Raw genomic sequence first — 19,019 nt, forward strand, 5'->3', positions numbered from 1 at the left:
ATGTGTTACTGCAGAAGCTTAACGTCCGCTCAACGCAACAGTTGGTCCAGTTGAGTGGAGTGTTAGAAATGGAGCACGGCCTTGTAAACACCTCCTTGAATCAGGCGACGCCTCTTAAGAGCTGCGCTAGTCCTTGCGGAACAGATCGATTGAATGTGAATTGAATCCAGATGGCGAGGTGTTATCAGATCGCAATTTTCTGCAGGAAATAGAATCAGGTCAATGCTAACTTCAAGCCTTCTTTGAAGGAATGTCGAACTGGCACAATACCCAAGGATAGGAGCTACAGAACTCACTCAGTCTCGAACCACACACCAAGGCCTACCATTTTTGGCATAATTAACGACTAATCGCGCGTGGAATGCGCATTCCTGAACGGCTCGCGCACCATGCTGATCAAGGAACAAGGCGGACACCCCTAAGGTCGGTCGCCAGGTAGCCAGCCGGGATCGCCGACTCACTTGGTGGTCAAGGCACTGCCGCTGCTGCTGCTGCTGCCTCTGAAGCAACACTCGCTCGCTCTCGCTGACCACAGTTTGATGCACTTTTCAAGGTCCTTTTTGCTGCTCCTGTGGATCGAAGCGCACCGGCATCCAATCACGGTTCGATCATGGATAGCTCTCGCACTCCTTCGCGAAACGCGAAGGAGCGGTCCTTCCCTCCTCTCTGTCATGTTACTTCCTTCTCCGTGGCCTGAGATGACCATGAATTGCCATTAAGCGCGCGCAAGGCGGTGGCGCATGTTTACACTTTGTAACCAAATCATTGCCACCCAGCCGCCAACACCCTGTAATTAGAGCTGCAGACCCCAGGGAAGCGGGGGATTTCGATCGATCGGCCGAGGGTATGGGGACATTAGGGCGGCTGCAGTGACTACATCGTTTAAGAGGCTCCATTAATTAGGAAGGCCCCCCTGGTACCGGGCCTCCGGTCGCAAATCGCGCGTGGAATCCGTTGGGAATTGTTGGGAGTCCAGTCCAGTAGGGGAACCAAAGCTTGTTTTCGTGGCCCACTAATCTGGCACATCCATAAAGTCTCATCAGCAGCAGCAGCAGCAGCAGATGAGCAAACAGATTGGTCGTTTGCGAGTTTCGAGTTCCAGGTTCCGGCAACAATGTATGCTCGATCCGATCCTCGAGAAACCAGTTCGATCTTCACTACGATCACATCTGATAAGCGGTCGCGGGCAATTGTCTGCTGCTGCTGCTGCTGCCGAGTGTGCCCCGGTCGAGCAAGGTCCCGGAGGGCTCGGTGGTGTTGTGGTCACCGAGCCGTGTGCCCCTTCGAAGGCGCGTAGGATCCACCGGCGTAACCGGTGTGCGCTTTGATTTGTAGCTTGACTGACGCGCGTGAGAGACCCTCGCGCGCGCGCGCGCACACACCTTCTTCTCGGCCGCTTTGCTTTGCAGGGCGGACAGACAAACACAATTGGCTACGAAGTTGCCGGCGACAATGTTGTGCCACGGCCAAGGGTTGCTTGCGGACGGCGCAAGTGTCGTTGTGTCTTCTCGCTCGGCGATGACTGCTGCCAATGCAGCCGATCGGCCGTCGAATCGGCGTAAATTACGATCGTGCGCTAATGATGGCAGAAATCGATTCTGGAACTCCCGTCCACCACCCTGGCGCGTTCGTGTCTGCGGTTAGGGATCTTCCCCCCGAGTGCCCGTGTCCCAGGAGATGAAGTGGGAATTAAGTACGTCATGGAGCCGGTGCTGCTGTGGTCGATATATCGTGATGCGGGCGAATCACTTCTTGTGTTGAAAGTTCCCGGGCCGGTTGGGGGCGAAAGTGAGTGAGTGAGCCTTTTGCGCCCGCTAAAAGGACTAATGACGTCTCGTGGGGTGGAAAAAGGTCATCGAGAGTGATAAATAGCGGACACTTGCAAGGCCAGCTGCTGACCACCAGACTCTGGCGGCCTATCTGGCGAGCGAGGATCATCACACAAAAGGGGGGGGGAAGTACGGACGAGAAAGTTGAGGTTAGGGCGTGCGGGCGCGGGCGTTACAACCGGGGCGGAGGCACCTCAGGCGTCGGCGAAATCGTCTAATTAGACCAGGTGCCCGGTGTGTGTCCGTAAGTCACGAAATAGAACATTCCAGTCCGAGCTCTCTCCCATTCACCGCACCATCAGTGTCTTTGTGGTTCCATCAATCCGCAGCTCGATTCGGATTCCATCACGCGGAACTCCGAAGTGTTTGAACCGAAAACATTCAAATACTGGGGAACCTTGGGTGTAAACCATAGGGTATAAGTACCGGTCTACTCCTCTCCAAGAGTCCATCATCATCATCAGCGTCAGTCACACACATAGACTGAGCGGCCTTTCACTCCTCGGGAAGCTCAGGACGCATCACGATTCTGGGTTGATTTGCGTCAAAAAACGCCGTCACTGGACAGCTCGGGCGTGTGGTGGCTCCTTCTCGACAGGGCAGGGAAAGGACAGTAGACCTCCCGCTCCCGCGTGCATGAACCGAGTGGGGCTCTCCCTTGTTAGACCTGCCCGCCACGACAGCAGGAGAAGGAAGAGGATGCCAAAGTTCATAAATCGCAGGAGGGCCCGCGTATTGGCGCCATTCCTGTGCGCCATTAAAAGAGGTCAATGCCGGCATCAGCATCCATTTCCAAGCTTCTTTCTAGCAGCTTGTGAGTGCACACACCTTGCGCACACCCAGACACAGACACAACAAAAACAGAACTTATCAGTTCCCAGCCGGTAAATTCGATGAGCAGCAGCGAGTGTGCCCACAATGTGTCCTCTCTCTCTCCCTCTCTCTTCAGCTGCTCTTCACACTTCGCACGGCGGCACACACTTGCTTTGCATGCGAAAGGAAAATTGGAGAAAATAATAGGAGAGAATCCCTCCCTGTGGAAACGGCGTGCAAGGGTAGCACCAGCAGTAGCACCAATACTCGACATGTAGTAGCGGTATTTGTTCCTCCAGGCGGTGACAAAATTGGGTCAGTGGCGTAGAACCCGTCACGAACTTCCTGACGAAGGTCTGTGTACTGTGCACAGCGGGGGATTGGTGGTGGTAACTCTGTAGTAATTGCCCGGCCATTCCCGCGAAGAGCTTCTACAATAGCTCGTAATACCTGATGAGGATTCCACCACGTGACTTCCTCAAGTCGCAAGTGTTGGAATCCAATTTGGAGGCAAATTTTCTGAGAAGTATATATCCCCGTAGTATTCCCCCCTCAGTATTCGTGCGAATTATGGTCAGAAGATCACCGAGGCCGAGAAGAAGAAGAAGAAGAAGAAGAAGAGCTCACTCACATGCCGCTATGGAGCGGAGAAAGTTGCTTAAAGATCAAAGACCCATCGCTGATGCTGCAGCCACCGAGCCTCACCACCAACCAACTGACGCGTTCCATCCAGCTCGGTGCGTTCGTAAATCATAAACCGTCCAGGTTCTTGATGCTTTCGTTTTCTAACGGGTTAGCTGGCCGACGACGACGAGTAGAGCCGGAGAGTAGCCCATAGACATCGTCGTTTGGTCTACTTATGCTAACGAATGCCCACCACCATCACTTTCTGCTGCACCACCGCCTGCAGCCACATTCCCACTCGTGGCCTCGTGCTGGCATGCATAAAAGCCGGTGGCTGCGGCGGTCTTTAACGGGTCAAATCCGTGGGCTACCGGTGTTATCCCTAGTAGCCTCCCCCTCCCCAACCCCGGACTGCGGAACGATATGCGATCCGTTTATGATGCTCGAGAAGAGAAATTTTCTCCCGATCCCGAAACCGATCGATCGGCTTCACTGTGGCGGCACCAAGTCCAGACGAAAGTGACGAACGCGATTTTGCGCAGGCGTGCGCCGACGACCTCACGTGGTCAAGCGCAGAGGGGCCGGAGCCGGAGGGGGCAGGTGAGTGCTAATGCCATAAAGTTTGGTTTAATTCCTCAATCAAACCGCCACTGCTGACCTTCGGTGCCGGCCGCCCCACCGGGCTCGTAAAAATGGTTTTCAATCGTGGGATGGAGATCGATTTGATACCAGGCGCTGATCGGATCGGATCGCTTGGGCCGCCTTAACACCATGCAACGAACATTCCTGGGTTAACTGAGGACACAGTTCAAGGTAGATCGGAGGATTGGTCTTCCGATACCTGGGGATTCTGGCCGGTATGGTTTCGATTTCGTATTTGAAAGTGAAACGCGATTACTACAGGACATCCTGATCGGGCTAACGGACTGATCGACCGATAGCTGGGTCAGCCCCAGCCCCGTTTGCAACTCGATCTCGATCTCTTCGGCGCCCACTCCGGGGTGTCGGTTCCGTAATCCGTGCGCCGACGGGGACGGAATGATTCCTTGGCGACACTGCAGTTCCTCTCGAAAAGGCATCCGTCAGCCCTTGATTGTGCAATTATGCGGAGAAGAGGAGGAGCAGGAGAGGTGTCGGTACATAACCGACGGATCTAATCCGGGGCCGTTAATAGAACCTGGCCATGGGGCTCGTCGTCGTCGGTCGACGATCATCACCACCAGCAACACCACCATCATCGGGTGTCGAGAGCACTGCGGCAGCCCAAAGTTCGCCACCAAATCGATTACCATCATCCAGGAGAGGTCGTCGCGATCGGAGTCTCTTAAGACACTTAGGCTGGGTACCGCAGGATGATTTTGTTCGCTTTCGATTTCCACGGCAGCGCGTGCTAAACGCCGTGTCAAAGGCATTAAATCGGATCCAATCCAGCCGAGGAGGACGAGGAGCTTGGGGAATTGGAGAATCGTGGAATCGCGCCAGCCAGTTCTCGTCCGTCAAGTCCAAGTGGAGTGACTCTTCCAGTCAACCGGTTATGTGTCCCCGGGAGTAGTGTAGCCATCGGCGACCGCATCTCACGAGCCAACCAACCCAAGTTCCATGTCTTGGACTGCATTTAAAGTGCTACTAAGGACAAAGCCCGACGACCGGATCGCGTAAGCCGGATCGTCGTTTGTTCCGATTGTCTCGTTCCGCTTTAACCGGGCGACGGCGAGGAGGAGACGGAGGAGTGTGCAATATGGAAAAGCGAAGCGGAACACGACACTAACGCGCGCGCGCGGCCCCTATTACGGAGCGTCTGCGCCTTGATGCCAATTGTGTTGATCCGCTGTGATCGAGGATGAAAATCGCGACCAAAAAGTGCATTCGTAGCCCGCTCAGATCAAGGAACTTGAGAAACCGGAACTTTCACTTTCGAACCGGGGCAGGCGCGGACGGTGCAATGATTAATTCCGATCTACTTGAGGATATCCATTGTGTGGCCGATCGGTGGTCACCAGGTCCGCCAGGTGAGGCTCTGTACTAAATGATTGCTTCCTGTCACAGCGCTGTCGAGTGAAATGGGATTGAAATCTGGTCATTTGAGGAGGAATATTGGGCAGCAAACAGCTGTTAGCGAGTGATTCCCGGGGGTCCATTAAGGCGAACGAATGGCGAACGAATTCCCATCAATCCGAAATGGTCCCCTCCCCCGGAAGTTCCACCGATCGCAAGTTATCATCCGTTAGTATGCAAATGGCACGTCCAAACCCCGGGGTAGGACCACCTGGAATACTAGTACCACCGCTCCGCTTCTGACAGGGTAAACAATGAAATACCAACGCTGGACACTGGCACTCTGGTGTACGTCACGTCAAACTACTGCCGCTGCTGCTGCTGCTGCTCCTGTTCCAGAGAGTCGAGGGCTGCTTGGCTGCTCGAGAATGTTGTCTGCGGTCGTATTCTGCTCTCACTTTTCCCACTCCAGCTTTCTTGTAGCCGGGGAACCTACACGGAGGATCGTGATCCCCCGGAGTACATGTGATGTACTCTCCTCCCGTGGGGTGCCTGATCCTCCTGATCGACCGAGCGATATCGTTACGCGGAAACGAAACCACAAACCCCCCAATGTACGGACACACCACACATCCTACGCCGACGAGCGAGGGCGCAGAGAAGGAGAGCACTCGCCTGTCAGCCACTCGAAGATCATTAATTTGGCTGTCAGGGTGGTTAAGGGTGGTGCTTGGCTGGTTGGTTGGTTGGTTGGCTGACGGCTGGCAGGGTCGATCCACCGCGATCTTCCATTTCAGCTCAACATGATTGGGTGGCGAAGGAAGTGAGCGGTTCGGTACACCGGGGCGACGGGTAAGTATCGAATTCCTCAAGAATTCCGCGCTGCGAGTAGCCAGGAGCCGCGGTGGTGGCATGCAAAATGGCACAGTCGCTTGCTCACATACACATCAACCTACGTGCCCCACCAATGAAACTGCCCTACAACACAACATGGACATGGAGCCTCTGTCCGGGACGGACGTAGCACGAGGGAAGGAAGAACATGATGGTACATGGCCCGGTTGTGTGCTGCTCGTGGTGTACTCATTAAAAGTGATATTTTCAAAAGTCACAGTACCACAATTAAATTAGACCGACCTGAGACAAGATAGAGAGAGAGAGAGAAAGAGCATGAGAAGAAGAAGAAAAGAGGCAGACAGATAGCAGGAGCAGCGTCAGTTAGAAGTTCAGCAGCTAGAGAAAGGGAAAATAAGGACGGCTACTTATCTAGGCCAAATGCAATTTGCCAAATGAAAATGACAGCAGAGCGAGCTGCTGCATGCAGCAGTGAGAGCCATCCGACCACCACCATCATCATCATCATCATCCTGATCGATTGAACGATGAGCTTCTCTGCTTGCAGTTGCCACATGAAGGAGCTGTCAGGCGGCATCACCGTCACTCTCAGCGGTTCGGTGGTCAATCGAATGGTGCGCGTACGCAGATGGTGCGTTTAACCTCAAAAAAAAAAAACGCAGGCGAAACGCACACGATGGGTGCACTGACGCTGACCGTTAATTACACACCATAGGGTTCCGCGAGCGCTGGCGCGCGCGCCTGTCTCGACGATGTAGATCGATACCGAAGTTAAACGATCGGGACAGCCGGGCGACTTGCCTTGGGACAGTTTTAGAAGTACTGTGCGCCAATGAATGGCCATCACATACACACAGTTCGAGCAGCAACAGAGGAAACGATGGATCTGCAGAAGCGAAAGAGTTGCAGATGCGACAGACACTGTCCGCGGCGCTGGATGTCGCTTGCGGTGGTCAAAGACCACCATGATCGATCGATCGCAACCGACGTTGTTCGCCGGAACGCGTGGTCTCTCTCTCGTGGGACAGCCAGCACAACATCGCTCCTTCAAACGATTTACGTTTGCGATGCTTTGGCGTTGACCTATCGAGTGGACCAGAAGGTGTCGATAAATCACACATCTCCGTGACAGGAGGGCCACCAGGCAATCCGTACAGCGAGATGACTGTAGAATTGGCACAGAAATTAGGTGAGCTATTATGGGGCCACACTGCACTGGGATATGCTGTGACCTTTGCTTAGGTGGCAACAATGTACCAATTGGTGGAGGGAATCATTGATCAGAAGCAAATGGCAGCACAGTCAACTGGATTTCTGGTTTTGCAGCAGCAGCAGCAGCAGCAGAAGAGCACTAGGAAAGCTTTTGTTGAATGTTTTTGCTGGTATTGACCAAAGAGTATTAGTTGATCTGATGAGCTACCATTAACACACTGTTCTACAAATTTCATTTGAGAATCCTCGTATTGATCGACTTAAAATGTATTCAGAATTTACATTAGAAATGGACTTTATCCGGCAATACAACCCTAACAATAATTCTATTTTTCACCTACCATTCTAGAGATTGAATTATTAACTATGCCCTGACCTCAATAAGGTACGACATCCAGAATACATTTAGGTTCTGGAAGTCATACCCTAATCTACTGGAATACCTGATAAATCCGTCGAGAAGCTAAGAATGGATGTTTCGTTGACAGGACTGCGGGCAAGAAGACTAATGATCTATCTTCAGCAGTTCATCTGCGTCCAACGCTCCCAACCTAGCTCTCTCTGATGAGCAACTTCCTACTCATTTCGATTCCTTAACCGGTGGTGAATGTGATTGAACTCCCCAGCATCGGCAGCAGCCAGAACCCTAAAATTGCGCTCGTACTGAAACATCAAAACAATAAACATTTCCGCTTCCGATGAGCCTCAGTTCCGTAATTGGAGAAGAAGCCACAGCAGCAGCGTGATTACTCCCGTCCACCATAGCCCCCAACAACCGCCTGCCACAAGTTCTAAGGTGTGCTGAGAGTGGGGCGCAGAGTGAAGGGCAAGGAAGATGCCTAATCCCCTAACGAGAACCGTACCGAAACACACGTTCGTTCTCCAAACCAATTTAACCGCCGAGAGAAGTGCCGCTGCTCCACCAGGGATGGAGATAATTGAAGTTCTGAGTTCCATCGGGCCAGAATGCGGTCGAAAAAGAGTTCAAAAATAAACCAACAACAACCAACCAGCGGCAGCGGCAGCAGCAGCAGCAGCAAAGCTCACCACACGCAACAACAAAACGTACACTCCAAACAAAGTGCAGCAGGAAATGGGATGCAGAGATCAGCGCAAAATGGAGCCCCAAATCAGTCTCTTCCTGCCACCGCAGAGTGAACTGAACTTTTCTCTGGCTAGCTGGATCGTCGGAAACGACTCGACTGCTCGATCTGCGGTGGCTACCAGGCGGGTGAGTGTTGGAAAATCAAGATCTGCCCAAAATCACCGATGGTGAACGACCTGAAAAGGGCACCGGCGAGGGAGGTGTGGTTGTTTGCTTTCGGGTTAGTCTCTTGGCGTGACCTATAGCGGTAAAATTGGCAACCTCTCTCTCTCTAACCGGCGCGGCCGGTGAACTAACGTGTGCCCAAGGTACTAGGCAAGCGGGGGCAAACAAAACAAAAATTGGCAAACGGTATTGGCTTAAGGGAGCAAACATGGGGGTTTTGGCGAGCCATGCGCTCGACAACGACGGCGTCGCGTCGTATATCGCCACGATCGGATCAGATCCCTATCTTTGAGGCTTCGAGAGTTCATCCGAGTTTGCTGATTCGCGCGGCCACTTTCCTTCTTCCTGCCACTCATGCGCGGGTTGCGTATACGTTGGGCACGGTCCCGGTTGGTCCCCGCCCGCCTAAGGTAGCACCGTAGCATAGATCGAATGATTTCGAAGTCATTCCGTGGGTCAGGCGACCGAAAAAGGCGAGCTTGAAGCCACTACAATCGAGTATTGTTTGTTTTGGAGACCCCCCCCCCCCCCCTCTGGACCCCCCTCTAGGAATCACCTAGAAGCGGCAGCAAACGTCAAACGGGGAGAAAAGGTCACATTTCTCCAGTTTTGCCATTTCTCGTAACACACGGCGGGAGGAGAGGGTTGGTCCGATTTAGAGGAGGTTAAAGGGTAGCATTTTGCGCGTGCATTATGCTGGGTTTTGTAGTGGGGGAGACACATAATACTTCCGTGTGAAGGGCTTTTTTATAATCAATTGCTACAAGATCTTCTCAAGTTGAAGCATTTAATAAGTTTGTTATTGTAAGGCTTGTTCTAAGTAAACAAAATAGTCACAATATGATATAGACTAGAAACAAAACGATAATGCTGAATTACTGATTTTCTAATAACAAACTGAAAGTTTCCCTGCTTTATCCGAATCGAAACCCTTTTGCGCGAAAAGCAAAAACAAACAAGTTCCACGAGCAGCCACAATTTCAGGAATCCAAGCGCCAGACGACAACAACGAGGTCGACGCTGCTGCAATTAGCTACAATGGATCATTCTCTGATAATCTGATCGCGAAATCAAACAAAACACAAACCAGCACTATACCCGGGCCCGGCGAGACGCCCCTACGCGGTTTGTGGTTCACGAGCGAAACGAACCAGCGAGCGCGTGATAATAAAGTGACAACCACACCACGAAACCATCAACCCCTCCTCCGGCAGAACGGGGTCAGATTGTTATCAATGTGCGCCCGTTGTATACACCCTAGCCTAAAAATCGTGACCCAATATCGTACCGGCGATCTCGCCAAAGCCAAGCCCAGCGCTGGAGTTTGATCGAGAAGTGGAAAGTTCAAATCTCGCCGTTCGTTCTCTGCGTGGGGCGAAAGTTTCCTCCTTCCTGTGCCGTGTGTTCCCGGAAGACAGAGAGAGAGAGAGGGAGAGAGCGCGAGACAGGAGTGGAAAGTGAAAGGATGAAGCATCCGGGAGCGGATGTTGATCTTGACCTGGTACGCGTTTGGGGGCGCGTTTCGGGGCGAGTCGGGGCAACACGGAGCCGAGAGTTAGGGCTCGTTAGAAGGCTGATGAAGGTTGTCAGATAAGGCCACGGCAGCACGAGCGCGGTGGCCCACGACCGATTGTCTCGGGTGCATTCGCTGACCGACCGGAGTCACCTTTTGGGTAGCGACTAGCCTCCGGGGGTGACGGTGGTCTACCCGAAAACGCTGAACAAATTGCACCAGCGCCAAAGCGCAAAGGTTCGTTCTCATCTCGCCCGGTATGGGACGATCGCTCGATCCCATCCCAATGATGCTGCTGCTGCTGCTTGCTACTAGCCCCTTCGGAAATCGGAATCGAAACTCATCAGAATCCATTGTGTGGCCGAGCGATCGCGCTTCATTAGTTTACGACTGTTCTCTCGCCCAACGCGCCACTGCCAATGTCGATGATTTCCCATTAATCACCCGCATGAAATGAACCAATCATAAGTTGCTGCTGCTGCTGCTGCTACCCTTTTTCCCGTCTGCTTTTTCGGTGGCCACTGGAGTCCAGCAAGGTCCATCTATCGGACCGCAGAAACCGTCTTTGAATCTTCTCATTCGCTTTCGCAGCACAAGAAAGACATCTCCTCCTGGCACAATGCGTCGTTGACGGTGGCGGCGCTCGAGGCGATTCAAACATTCAACCACCAGGTGACCAGCGTCCTCGTCGTCGTCGATTGAGTGCAATCGTCGGGCTCGTGTCATGCAACTACTGCGCGCGCGCTCGCACTGAAAGAATGTGATCGACCCCCTTTTTTTTTTTTTTTGCTGGCCAGCTGCGAGTCCTTTCATAATCCAAAAGCTCAACCAGCGCGCGCTTGTGCAGCGCATTCAAATTGAAAGTGATATCGTCATCCTCTGGTCTCTAAATTGCTTGACCGCAGATGATTAAGTGGGCACACAAGCAGGCACACACCGCTGCTGCTGCTGCATCACACGGATTCTACAAGAAATGGAACTCCTCATTTCCATCCCCCCCAAAAAGGTGGTCCAGGGCCGGAGGGCGGCGGATGGACAGTCGGACACGGTGAAAGGAAGATCGTTTACCAAAACCGAAAACCAGCGCGAAGAGGGCGAAAAGAACTTATGAGTTACCGATGTCTTTGTCGAAATGCCTTCCATGCCACGCCACGCCGCGATCGATTGCGAGCCGGCCGGGGCTGGTCGTAACCAATCGATTGAGCTACGGAGCCGCGTCCTCTTCGGATCGGAGGCCAATTGACCGACACCCGGTGCTGGAGGAGGTGGTGAATCGTCTATTATATCATCTTAAAATCGCGCTACTCATGCGTAACCGCGAGGCCTCCGTCTCGGACCAGCCGGCTCAGAGTTTGCTCTCTCGGCCCATCATTTGGATGAGGTGCGTTTTCGACGCGCGGATTCTGGGCTCCCGGCTGACGTCTAATATCCGAAGCCCGTCTAGCGCCTGATCGGACGGCACGGAATCGGCGGAAAGCTCGATCAAACATTCGATTAAATGGCTCGATCGTGCTCGATCGCACGGTCCCGGGGGGGGGGGGGGGGGGGGGGACTTATAATATTCGAATTCGATTCCCATCCCGCAAGGTTTTGCGCGGTGCCCCCTTGCCGCCTGTTCCGCGGCATCCTCACCATCCGATGGGAGTGGAAAACGGGGCCAGATTGGGCCCTCCCCTGTAACCAACTAGCCAGCCAGCCAGCCAGCCAAGTCACTTTGCTGCCGATGGTTTTTCTTTTTTTTTTATTTTTTGAGAAGCATGATCCAGGCGCTCTTGTGTGCTGGAGGGAAGGGCCGGTGGGTGTTCATCATTAGCGATGGTTTTCATATGCTCGCGCGATCGTTGCCAGACCGCCCTCCCGCCCGGTCATTGCGTTTGTTTTCTCATTTGCCTTTTTTTCTATTCCCACAGCCACACTAGGGGTTGTGTTACGTCTGTCCGGACAGACGAACCGTCCCGTGTCCGTCCGTGAGGATTGCGGAGCCATCTCCTCTGGCCATTTTCACGCCATCATAGCGAGGTGCCGGAAACCGATCAAAACCGATGAGCGAGACGGACTGAGCCGCAGTAGTGCCTTCAACCTTCAAAATGCGTGCGCGCAAAGACGCACGAAGACAGCCTTGAAAAATGATCGCCATCAAATAAGGATGCACAGCGCTGCGGTGAGCATCTCGCGCAGGACCTAGTTTCGTTTCGTTGGAAACGAATTTTCCGGTCAAACCGGAGCAGCATTGGCGGAGCAACAAAAATGATAAATTATGCTTTCTTTTCAATTTGGATGGAAATCTCACGACGAATCGCAACGAATTCGCAGCTCACCGTTCGCTGACGTCAGCTGTGGCAAGGGCCAGGGCCCGTCGTCACGAGCTTGCCACGACGGGGGAAACCAAAATGGCACCGTTGGTGCCGTTTGTTATGCAAGACGCCAAGCCAAAAGAGCCAACCCAGAGCGCAGCAGTCAACGCGTAGCCGGGAATTGGGAATTGGGAAATGTAGAGCAGAACACAATATTCACGCCGCATCACAGCGCGGGCCGGTGTGCCGGCGAGCGGACTGGCGCGCTCATCTTATGATGGCCGCGAAAGATTGAATTTGATCTAGGTAGTTGGTTGGTCGCTCGCGCTTGGCGCACGGATTTGCAAATCAAACGCAGCAAGCAAAAAAAAAACCATCACCGCTAGTGTGTGCTACTCTTTCCCTTGTTCTCTCCCTCTTTCTCTCGTAGGCTGACCAGACCTCGGACACATAAGATAGTTTACGGAGATAATACGGAGAATAAGGCAAAAAAAGAGGGGAGGCAAAAGATGGAATATCCATATGCAAATAAGAAAAATAGACGAAACATGCTGGCAACCTAAAAACCCCTTACCAACCACCACCCCCAACCCACCCACCCACAAATCATATTCACTGATCTTTGTGCATCGTGCTTTTTTACTTCCTTTTCCCCGCTCCGGGGCGAGCAAACGGCCAAACATCAAATCTTATTGCTGACCACACGATGGCGATGGGGAGGGTGCCTTCACAGAAGAACAAAACCATCCATATCGTGTAGCGATTGGAGCAAAAACAACGATCTCATGTGGGTGGAAGGCGGGAGGGAGACAGCGGGGTTTGTGTAATAATTATATGCATCCTCACAATGTAGAGCATCGCGAGTTTGAAAGCGATGGATGGATTGCGATGCGGTGCCAACGAAACCGTGCGCGCGCACGTCGTCTCGTCCGTGATCACTTGGCCAGCCAGCCAGCCAGCTGAACACTTCCTCCTTTGCGCACGCCGAGGCCACTAGCGAGGGCCTTTTAGCACCGCCATATGCTGGGTGGGTGGCTGGGTGGCTTGAGGTTGAAGAGACAGCCCAGGAAGTGAGCACGATTCGTTTTTTGTCTTTCTTTTCCAACTCGAATTTGATGGACGGAATGGAAAAGGTTAGGTGTGCGAGTGAGCATCTCTCACCGAACAAAGAGATCAGTAGCAGTAGCAGTAGCACACATTATAGGCACAAGAAACACATGCATGAAGCAGAAAAAGTGCATGAAGATGTGTGGCGCATAAAAAAAACCAAACCAACCACCAGCCGGAGCAACTGTAATAATTAAGATCTGACAATTACTCCACGCCACGAACGTGATGAGCCTAATGGGGGGAGGCAGGATGAGCGAAACGGGGGTGTAGTCATGTGTTGTTATGTGTTTTTGGAGCGATGAAGATGCCGCGTTTTTATGAGTCCCCGCCCAACAACGATGAGCCTGTTATCGTGGGTGTGGGTGCTGCGACGTGAGATCGAGGAGTTGAACAGCAAAAAGAAGCGCAGGGAACGCCGGGACGTAAGTTAACCTTCCTGGGCACGTACCGCTTGTTGGTGGGAACTGCTTACTAGACAACTGATCTACTCAAGTCTCGCCAGAAAGAAATGCATGCAAATGTTGCTAACATGTTCTGACATCTTGACGTTCCGAATGCTTGCCAACGTTGCTAAAATGTTAATAAATCCCACTGAGTGTCTGAGTGCTCGTAGAAACCGAAACCAAGCAATAGCTTCCTACGCCACACGATCATAATCCAAAGATCGTTCCATCGTGTAGCCACAACTTTAACGGAAAAACATGCGCTTTCTCGCGCCCTTATTTGGCGTAATTTTAACGGCTTGTAGCTCGGGCATCCACCGGACATCCTCCTTCTCCTCCTCCCCCGAAAAATAAGAGATGCTCTCTCGGAAACAACATCGAAAAGCCTTGTCACGATGATCGCCGGATCACCCAGAAGGAATAACACAATGCGTCACTCCGCGGAGCACCGAGCCACCGCCTCACCGCAACATCAAAGCACTGAAAGCAACATGCGTCGTCGCCTTCGCTCTGTTAAGTGTTTTATCGTGTCTTCCGGAAATTAACGCACGATGACACTAGGCTGGGCTCACATCGGCATGCTCGGTATTCGAATCGCTTTAGATTAGAGGGTGCTCGAGCTCCATCGGAACGGCCCTGACCGAGTCGAAAGCATACGCTGGTGATGGTAGCAGGTGCTGTTGAATACATCTGCCCTCCGGAACCGACGATGCGTCGTTTGATGCAGTCGATCATGCGTGAAATCATCCATCTCATCCTACTGACCTACAGAGAGCGAGAGAGAGGCACACACGCGCACGACGCAGGTCCCGAGGTCAAATGCCCTGTGCACTGTGGTTACTTACCGATCGAGGAACGGCGTGGAACTGGAGTCGGAACTCGAAACGTAGCTATGATAGCCCTCCGACTGGGCATAGGACGATTGCTTCTGGTGATGATACATGGTCGTCTGTTCGTAGTACGATCGGCTGTACTCTTCGAGACCGGCCTGCGTCAGTATGGTATTGCCGTTACCATTGCCGCCGCCAGCGATCGGTGCCTGCTGACTCCCATTCATTATCCCCAGCTGACCGGCCTTGTGGACGATGTTGTTGCTGGCCATCATCGTTGCTCCTGGCGCAGTACCAGTTGCCGATGCAGGCGATGCCACTATTGAGCCACTATTGTTGTTGTTGTTGCCAATTTTTGTCGAATGCAGTCCTCCGGCGCCATTGTTGTTGTTGGTAGTGCCGTTGTATCGTAGTGTATCCTCCTGGGAAAAGAAGCAGAACAAGCAAACAAGATCAATCAATTAGTATCGATGGCTATGCATCACGATCATTCGTTCTTTTGGGCGACTGCAGACGGGGGAGGAGTACTTTCACTTTAATGCCATTGACACCGCACACACACCGCAGACACCTTTTCTAAGTTGCCAGATCCCGTAGACGTCGAGATCTAGTCGCAGATGCGCCCGCCGGACGATCTGTAATCTGGCTGTCAGTATCGATCGATGTTCAACTACATGGCACGTCGGGAGAGAAGACACTTTCCTCGGCATCCTTAACCTGCCTTCCTTCACCTCCGTGGTTCCTTTCGAACAGCACACGCTTGTCGTGCTAATTTTCTCACGACTATCGCCGACACGATCCCACCCTGAAGGAGGGAAAGCGAGCTAGGCTAAGGCTAGGCTAGGGTGTCCTCTCGCCATCCCCGGGAAAAATGTAGCTGTAGCAGAGCAGGCAAAACAAATTAAGCATCCCAACGTCCCCATCCTTTCTCTCTCTCTCTCCAGTTCCCATCGCAGTTCAACGCTTTGTCGAATCTGCACCACATCCCCGTTCCGTGGTTGACAGAATTGACTCATCTTTCGGAGGAGAAAGAGAGCACAGCGGATGGCGACGAAATGGCGGTACGGAAAGAGAAGGGGGGGGGGGGGGCACAAGGGTCGTGCAAAATTTGTGCAAAACGACAAACAAATTATCTCATTACCGGCTCTATATCGGTGCACGACTGCCGGAGCGGAGGTGCAATTATGGAAGCCACGGTGTTCCCGGTTCGCGGCCAGCAGCGCCAGAGCGTGACATTATCCCTTTTTACCCCCCAGCAGGGAGAGAGAGGAAACCTCGTAGACCACGAAACCAGGGTCCCCGCGAATTCTTGCTCCCCTTTTGTGGGCGCGCGCGCGCCCGTTGCCCCTTTTCTCACAGTTATTACTCTCGGTTGGCACGCCGTTTTCACCGGAGCCACTTACACTTTGTGTCGCTGTTGGCTGCTCGCTCGCCAAGTTAGTAATGAACTTGAATTTCGAGCCACATTTTGCGCATTATTGTAATGATGAGTTTTTTTCTTCTTCTTTTGCATTTCTTCGGTGGTCCGTTGGACGGTGCCAGATTTGGGGCCATTTTCATGGAGTTGTACAGATAGAGAGAGCATTGGAGGATGAAGAGAGCTAGTTCGCGTCATTATACGGCATCAAGTGGCTAGCAGGTAGCGAATTCATTGTCAAGAGCATGCTTCTTGTCGCAAAAAGTAGTTTTGTGGATGATTGCAGTCTTACAAATTCATTAATACGTATTCAAAAGACTTGTTTAAGGTGTTCTTTTTAACATTCAATGGAATACATTTTGCTCAACGTAGCCATCAAAACAAATCATCTGCGAACAAAATATAACGACTATTGCTCTACAACAATCACAAGTGAAAGGGTTCTATGGAAATGTTTAGTGTTTTTGCGAGTGTATGTTGTTATTAAGGCGAGCATTCTTTTTGTGCTACATGTTTTTTACGACATGAAGCCGTTGTCAGATAATGGTCCTGACTGAACTGACCTTTTCTGACCGAAAGAGTAATCAGTAGTCCACCGAAATGCAAAGATAACTATGTTTTTTTTCTTTCAGTTGTTTATATGATTCATTTGCGTGTTAAAACGCAAAAACCGATTTTGTTATTGTCAATCATTGGTTGCCGTGAATTTGATTTGAATTTCTGATAAAAAAAACCCATTGATAATTGATTGTTAATAACCTAAAAGTACAACAAACCGCGTTGACTACGACCGTTTATGCATAAAAAAATCCGAACAGATATTCCACGAATACAAACCTCCCCATTAACACCGATCGACAGCACCCTTCCTTATCGCCATCATTTAAAAAAGGAAAAGGTGATTTCACTAAACCCATTCCACTGGCCGAAGTCCTTTAAAAAAGGCGACCAACGGAACATGGTTCCCGCTTCCAGCCTTCAACCGATCCATAACTCAGCGAGCGAAGAGACAGAAGAAAGGAATCACGCATGACCGTGATAAGCAGCAGCCGGGAACGGGAAGCCGGAACAACTACCACACCAAAGCAAAGAAGAACCAATCTACGGAATGTTCCCCCTTTAAAAACTCAAAATCGTACCACACCCCCTCCCTGTCTCTCCCCCCCCCCCTTTCAACCCGGGGGCCTTCCACCGATCAAATGATGTCAAAGCGACAGGCGACGACAGGACACACCGGGCACGCCATGCTCCTGGTGCTGCCGTTGCTGCAGCTGCGGAGGCGGATCTGGTTCCGGTTCTGCGGTGCCCCGGTTTAGCGCGTGCTCTTGTCTGGTGTCCCTGGTGCTTGTTGGCCGGGCAACACGCCGAGTACTGCGCGCCGACGCGTGTTGTTGTACATCACTAAAAATTATTACCAGCCAGCCAACGGCCAACGGCCACCGAGCGTTCCGGGATGCAAGCGCTTCCGCACGGTCGGATATTCAAATTGAAAAATCGTCGATCCCGGCGAAAGCAGCATCCAGCAGTCAGCCTGCATGCCGAGACACGCAAAGGGGGTCCTTTTGTGCGATCGCGTGCACGGACGCTGTTGCTGCTGCTGGCTGCTCCCTCCTCGATCAGGAAGTTAATTAATCTCTCCTTCGCTCCCACAACTCCTTGCGCATTCCTTGGCACCGCCGCGTATACTGCCACGTGCTTCTTCTCCCTTTGTCCTCGTCCAAGCGCCCCATCCAGTTTGAAAGTGAAGATCGATTTCACTCGCAGGCTCGCAGTTCTCGCAGTAGAAGAAAGAAGGGCCCCCATAGATTGTCTATTTTTTAATTAATTCGGCACCGGCATTGGATGCTCCCCCCGGGGGGGGGGGGGGGGCTACCAGTGACACGGTCTGTGCTAGAACACCGCCTAGATCCTGTTACCTATTTGCAATTTTAATTGCCACAATCCATGCCCCGGATTCCTCCGGGCCCTTTCCAGGGCCAGGACACACGACGGACGACGCCTCATTTGCATCGCCACCGAGCGCTGCCAAGGACTGCGACTGGAGCCGGACGATCTTCAGCACGACGCGCAGCGCCCAGCAGGCAGGCAGGCACGCACGGACGATCCGGCGGATCCAGCGGATGGTTGTCAGAATCTTCTACACCTTCAGCGTGCTCCCGGTGTTACGCGGCGCGCGGCGATAATAAGCATGCAATCCCCCACCCGGCGAGGGGAATGATCTCCTGAAATCTGCCCCAGGAATGCCACCGCCACATTGGCCACTCGTTTATCGTAACATCGCAACAGCAACAGAAGGAGGAGGAGGAGGAGGACTAGCTGCCAGACTAGTGGCCGGACTAGGCAGCCTCCAAGACAAACGACGACAGCACAAAGGCGGAGCAGCAGCAGCAGCAACAAGCATGTCATGTTACTGCTACTGTGCACTTCTCCCGTGCACAAGCAGAAGCTTCTCGAAGAAGCCGTTCCGTGTGGCGGTGGGCGTTTGTTGTTCACATCCCACTCCCACTACTCGATCCGGCCATCGTGGGCCGTGTAAAAATCAAAAATACATGCGCAACAAACATGTACCTCCATAAATTATGCGAAGGTAAAACTGTGCGACAGAGCGGTACATTACCATCGAGCAGCAGGGGGACACAACAAATTAGAGTAGTTGGAGCAACAGCAGCAGCAGCAGCAGTTTCGTAAACATTGAAAACATGCATTCAAAACATGAAACCCCGCGAAATGAGTTTGTATAAGAGATGGCGAAAAGGTGGGTTAAACAAGGTCGTTCTTATCTCTCAAACTCAACTGCGAAATCGAATGCAAAAC

General features: G+C 52.3%; 1 protein-coding gene across 1 annotated transcript in view; it reads right to left on the reverse strand.

Annotated features, from left to right (window-relative positions):
- Positions 1–19,019, reverse strand: part of LOC126570582 (protein Shroom) — a 183,528-nt gene that overhangs the window by 106,642 nt on the left and 57,867 nt on the right. The window contains exon 3 of the mRNA XM_050228447.1: positions 14,804–15,210. Coding sequence (XP_050084404.1) covers positions 14,804–15,210 — 407 coding nt within the window. The remainder of the gene's footprint in view (positions 1–14,803; positions 15,211–19,019) is intronic.

The sequence above is a fragment of the Anopheles aquasalis genome, chromosome 2 (genome assembly GCF_943734665.1).
Source record: "Anopheles aquasalis chromosome 2, idAnoAquaMG_Q_19, whole genome shotgun sequence".
In the NCBI taxonomy this organism is placed as follows: Eukaryota; Metazoa; Arthropoda; class Insecta; order Diptera; family Culicidae; genus Anopheles; species Anopheles aquasalis.